At 37.2% G+C, this 6,000-nt stretch overlaps 1 protein-coding gene across 2 annotated transcripts in view; it reads right to left on the bottom strand.

Annotated features, from left to right (window-relative positions):
• Positions 1 to 435: 435 nt before the first annotated feature.
• The window catches only part of bcat1 (branched chain amino-acid transaminase 1, cytosolic), a 7,885-nt gene continuing 2,320 nt past the window's right edge, over positions 436 to 6,000 (bottom strand). For both annotated transcript variants that reach the window (XM_057324656.1, XM_057324657.1), the window contains exons 3-11: positions 4,854 to 5,054; positions 4,449 to 4,559; positions 4,134 to 4,253; positions 3,533 to 3,693; positions 2,939 to 3,081; positions 2,297 to 2,382; positions 2,046 to 2,186; positions 1,899 to 1,973; positions 436 to 1,657 (exon numbers count right to left, since the gene is read on the bottom strand). In XM_057324656.1, coding sequence (XP_057180639.1) covers positions 1,619 to 1,657; positions 1,899 to 1,973; positions 2,046 to 2,186; positions 2,297 to 2,382; positions 2,939 to 3,081; positions 3,533 to 3,693; positions 4,134 to 4,253; positions 4,449 to 4,559; positions 4,854 to 5,054 — 1,077 coding nt within the window. In that variant the 3' untranslated portion in view covers positions 436 to 1,618. The remainder of the gene's footprint in view (positions 1,658 to 1,898; positions 1,974 to 2,045; positions 2,187 to 2,296; positions 2,383 to 2,938; positions 3,082 to 3,532; positions 3,694 to 4,133; positions 4,254 to 4,448; positions 4,560 to 4,853; positions 5,055 to 6,000) is intronic.

Here is a 6,000-nt window from a genome sequence, read left to right as displayed (position 1 = left end):
GTTATTATTGAAAGCATACTTGGTTTTTCAAATTGAAATCATGTTTGATGGTTACTCTAGTTTAGAATGATGTCAACGCATTCTTATATTTAGGATTAAATCGGTACACTTTACTAACTGTTGACATGCTTTGATACACTCTCAAGGGTTTAACTAAAAAACAGTTATCAATATATTTCTGTACACCACACAGGACGTCAAAATCATTCTGTATACTACGCAGGACGTATGAGTGTATGAGCAGTTCATTATTTGTTATGTTGCGCCGTCTTGTGGACGTTTGATGTACTATTGTATGTTTGACCTTCAATTCTTATTAAAATTCCCAGTTTCAGTTGGTTAAATTTAGCATAACAAATATTTCTTAAAATGTTATTTTTGAACATGAATGAATGATTTCATAATGCAAGCAAAACACAAAGTATGATACATACATTATTTTTATATTTATTTCTGTTATTACACCACAAAAGCTCATTTCAGTAAAATACTCTGCAATTAATAATACACATGTTCTCCACTTTGTGTGCCTATAACTGAATCATATTTGTGCTTTTTTAACTGCTTAAATTCCATTCCAAGAAAGACACTCAAAGTAAAAGTGGTTCTTGGCTTGAGGGGAACCACTCTAAGTGCTGTATACTGGTTCTATAGAACCATATCTTGGTTCTTCAGTGGTTCTTCAAAGGTTCTTCAGTTGTTCTTTGGGATGACTGAGGTGCTATATAGAACCGCAGAAGAACCATACAGGGGTTAAACAGGTTCTTTATACGGATGTGGTGCTATATGGCACCTCAGTCATCACAAAGAACCGCTGAAGAACCTCTGAAGAACCACCAAAGCTCCAAGATATAGTTCTATAAAGCACTTAAAGTGGTTCCCCTATGATTACAAGCCAAGAACCACTTTTAGTGCTATATAGCACCATTTTTTTAGAGTGTGGTCTGAACAGCTGGATCATACAAACATCTATAATCAAACATGATGTTCATTTTACGTTCCCTTTCACATCAAATGCAAAATCACTTTGTGCTTGTAACATTAATGGAGCTTTGCTATGTTATCCTGTTATTAGCTATGATTATACATTTCATGTCTTGGAAAAATACTCTAGTTCTAACACAAAACGCACAACCTTAAAATATCTAAAAAGATATAAGATATCAAAGATATCTGTCGTTCAGTAGTTTAAACATGTGCAATATAAAGGTAATTGCATATGATCAACAACATCAAGAACAGGTCCACTTAAAATACAATCTAAATATACAGTGGAGCAAGATAACAACAAGGAAAACAGCTGGTGTTAAAGTCTCTGATGGAATAATTGCTATACACTTAGTTACTAGTTACTTGTGATTTGAATAAATTCTACTGTAACAATTGCGATCGAGAAGAACGCTGATCTAAGCACATCAGCCCAAACACTGACATATTATTGCTACATTAGATTTTAGTTTCCGCTGGTAAACTTTGTACAAACAAAATATTGCAACATGACAAGGAAATTATTCCATATAGTCTTAGCCTTTTTGTGGAATGTGCGTGTTTGGAAACATGTTGAGGAGCGTGTGTGTGTGACCACAACCCCAGGTGTGTCCACAACAGTAAGGTTTCTTTATACAATGAAAGACCAGTCGCTGGGAGTCCGGCCATACTGCAGCGACAAAGAAACAGTAATAGGTCAACCTGTTATCCTGCTAGTTTGTTTGGCAATGAATGTAACATTACATATTTAGCAGTTAGGTATGCTACACTCATGTATACAAATGATATATGAAATGTGGATTTAAATTGGTTTTTGTTTAATAAAATGGCTACTTGGGGCACATTTATTGGCTAAAATGGGTACATTTATAAGCACTTGTATCTCAGTTTTAATGCATCTGGTGCCTTACCTGAATATCTGTGAGCTCCTTCATTAGTCTGAAGGCAAGAGGAGGTACGTTTTCCTTACATGGAATATGAAGATTCTACAGGGCAGGGAATAAATAAGTAACAAAATGTTGGGCGAGATGCATTTAAACATTGGAGAATCGGCTCACCTCTCCCTGATACAGAATCCTGCCAACTGGACTAACAATACAAGCTGTTCCAGAACCAAACATCTCCTTGACCCGACTTTCCTCCAGAGCCCGCCGCAGGTCAGCCATGGTCAGATACCGCTCTGACACATTAAACTCACCCTGCGAAGATTATGCCTTGTGTGGTTAAAAAATATCTACACATCAAAAATAAGACTTTTATCACTGGTTTCTTTGTCTTTTTTACAGTCAGAAACCCTGACCGGTCTTACCCATTCGCGAGCAAGTTCCAGAATGCTTTGGCGTGTAACGCCGGGCAGGATAATTCCATCTAGAGGTGGTGTTGCCAGCTCGTCCTCTAAAAAAAGAAGTATCCACAGGTTGCTTGTTTAACTTGATCAAACACCATTTGGGTGTCTTATGCAAAAAGTTTCTCTAAACTGCCTTGTAAGTTTATTCTCTCTCTCTCTCTCTCTCTCTCTCTCTCTCTCTCTCTCTCTCTTAAATATAAAAATGATTTAAAAAGTAAACAATAAAAGAATAGTTCATAATAATTATCATTTCATTAATTTCACTATAATAATGAAAATGTAAGACATTATTCAATGAAATTCTTGACATCCATTTCAGCTTCCCAAGTGTTCATGTGTACATTATTCGTTTCTTGCTTCAGTTCCTGATTCACAAAAATGATCTCTGTGATTCATTAAAGATTAATTAATTCATTAATTTCCATATAATTCAAATAATTCTCTAATTCTCGCACCAAAGAAATGTCTAAATCTGTAATTTTCTAAAGACAAGATGCCTCCTGCACATTTACATTGTGCTCTTTTCAAAGTATACGCAACTTTCCTCTATTTATAGAAAGTAAATAAATAAGTGCGAATCAGTTTGTTGTTAATGGTCATTACCCCCATTCTCATTGATCCAGTGGAGGAAAACGTTCATGGTTCCGGCCTCAGTGACCTGATGATCGTCCCCATACAGCCACAGAACCTGCTGACAGCCGTACCCCACTGCCTCGTACTGGGCGTAGATAGACGCCCCATAGTTCCTGAAAATATTGGCGATTTCACACAATGTACATTCATTACAATCAAAGATGTGTGCCCTCTGGCTGAAAAACCCCATTGTCCTCTTGCATTTTAATTCCAAATGAGGTTGATACAACATTGGCTGTGGTGCTTGCAAGAGCCTCTGCACATAAAGAAAACAATAGAGACTTGAAAAAATGGCACCCTGTTGAAAAAAACAGCCTATGCTGGTTAGGTATGTTTTGAAGCATGGTAGCTGGTTTAAGCTGGTCATGTGCTGGACCATGGCTGGTTTGCATTGGTCATGTTCTGGTCCTATGAGCTGGTCCTGTTTTTTTCAACTGTAATTAAAATTGCACAAATTGTGCTTATTCTGTCACCCTTTTATGTCATTCTCTCTCTCTCTCTCTCTCTCTCTCTCTCTCTCTCTCTCTCTCTCTCTCTCTCTCTCTCTCTCTCTCTCTCTCTCACCCTCCCATCTTGCAGTCTCCCGTTCCTCCTTTCCAGGCTCTGATGTATTTTGAATCTGCCCACAGAGACACTGGTTTGACTCCAGTACTGAAGTATGAGCCAACAGGGCTGAGAATAACAAACAGGAGTGCACGGGACGGCTTCTTTACTCCAAGCGAAGGCTGCAGCCACACACACACACACACACACACACACACACAAATATTTTGAAAAATAGAAACATTTCATAGACATCGATGGTTTTTATACACTAACACATAACACAATTATATACCATATATTTATAGCATTTTTACAAATAAGAAAACTGTTTTAAAAAATTATAAAATGCTATGTTTGTCTGGTTTTAATCACTTTTAAGTTTAAATTGGTCCCCAAATATGATAAACAGGTGCACGCACGCACGCACACAAAACACACATACACACACACTGTACCTACCAGGTACTTCAGCTTTTCAAGCAATTCAAGCAGAAATAAACACTTGTCCAAGGGTTTAAATTTAAAATGAAAGGCAAAATGACGAATAAAACAGCCTGCTGCAAATTGTAACTAAAAATAGCTAAAAAATTTAACATTTTAGCATTTGTGCAGTTCTGACCTCTGTGCCCAAAAAAGTGGGCCGGATGTACAGACTGGCAGAGTCTGACTGTGGGACCCAGTCCTGATCAAGCTCCACCAACTTCCTGATACACTCCAGCAACTCCACATCATCAAAACTCTACAGGAAAGAAACAAAGTTCAAAGAGATTCAGATGATATTACATTATTAAATGCTCACATTGCTTGTTGACATTACAAAAATCATTCTGGAAGTTAATTATTTATTTCTTTTGAGTCTGTGTCTTGATATTTAAACTCATATGCGATATACACAATATCGATGCTTTATAAAGAAGAGGGAAGTGAGTCTTACGGGCAAACAGGACCGTTGGGCAGAGTTCAGCATCCGCTTCATGTTCAGCATGGGTCTGAAAAGACGCACTTCATTGTCTGGCCCCCGGTACGCCTTCATGCCCTCGAAAAGCTGCCCTCAGTATAGCCGATATTCACATTTAAACAAAGGAAAAGGTAATTGTTCAATGTGTTTGCTCAAATAACTACACGCATATCTGTCTTTTAACAATGTTATTTAACAATATTGTAAACAAAATTTGTACAGTATTTTACAACTAAAAAGTGAGCGTTGCAATTGCATTGATATGTAGATGCTAGCATGGTCTGAAAATGAAAAAAAATCATGTTTGTGTTACAAGCACTTTTATTTTTTATGGTGTTTTGTGTTAGCACACAGATGAAAGTCTAGATTGTATGGACAGACCTGTACAGCGTAATGCAGGCAAGAACATGCTGGGTGTACGGACAGATTCCCGAATGGCTGGATGTGTGGCTTCTGCCAGCCGTCTTTAAGACTCCACTCAATGGTGAGCATGTGGTCAGTGAACACCGTCCCAAACACCAGGTCATTCAGATCAGGTTTGGGTTTATGGGTGTCTGCTAACTGTATGACGGTGTCTGCGGCCTAAGCAAAAAGTGTAACCAAACAGGTCAAAAAACATAAAGCAATCTTTATTCTATGGATCTCTATAGATCTCTCTCACTGAGTGAAATGAACTCAAACTCTAAGATCAGACACTAGTTGTGACAGATTACAGTACATGTTCCTACAGCAGTTCACTATAATCCCGGATTAGGGAAGGTCAGTACATTTATATCACAGCTCTCAGAGAATGTGCTTCATTGTGAGCTAATTTCAAAAACCGTTGACCTAATAATAATTTTGTAATAAATGTCCATCACAAAAATGTTACCTTGTATGGACATTACAGGGTGTAATGTTTGTTATTTCCTCATTATTAAACACAAGCCTATCAATGTCCTTCAATCCAGTCATCAATTTTGCAATAACATTTGTCAATCTGTCGCTATTTCATAATTTCGTCTATGTACACGCAGGTAAATGTCTTTGGCTGTTGCATCACCTCTCATCACCTTTTAAACATGTTTATTCTTAAACATTAATGTAGATTATACCATGGTCTATTTGAATACTCGATTCTGATTGGCTGGAAGGTGTGCATTAAAACTGTTTAATGCACAGGTAGTTCCAGTCAGTTTGATCAATGTTTGAAATGAACTGACGAAAATAAGTCCTATTCACCTGTCTGATCAAAAATTACACTGTAAACATTAATAACAGCTTTAACTTGGCAAATGACCATAGTATAAACGGGATAATCTATGGCTAGCCATACATTAAATCATTTTTTTTGCTTCGGGACGGGTGGTTCTTAGCCTCCACGTTTTGCATCAAAATCCTTTAATAGACACATTTGACCATTATTGCACTTACGTGTTTATTGGAAGTGAAAAGAATGTAATTGGAATAAGTAAATGATTACCTTGTGTGACCTCACACACTGTTAAATCCGGCTCATTAAAAAAAGCTTTAAGAGATTATACTTATC

Source organism: Triplophysa rosa, linkage group LG24 (genome assembly GCF_024868665.1).
Source record: "Triplophysa rosa linkage group LG24, Trosa_1v2, whole genome shotgun sequence".
Lineage (NCBI taxonomy): Eukaryota > Metazoa > Chordata > Actinopteri > Cypriniformes > Nemacheilidae > Triplophysa > Triplophysa rosa.
Note: the sequence above shows the minus strand (reverse complement) of the source record. Positions and strands in the feature narration are given on the sequence as shown.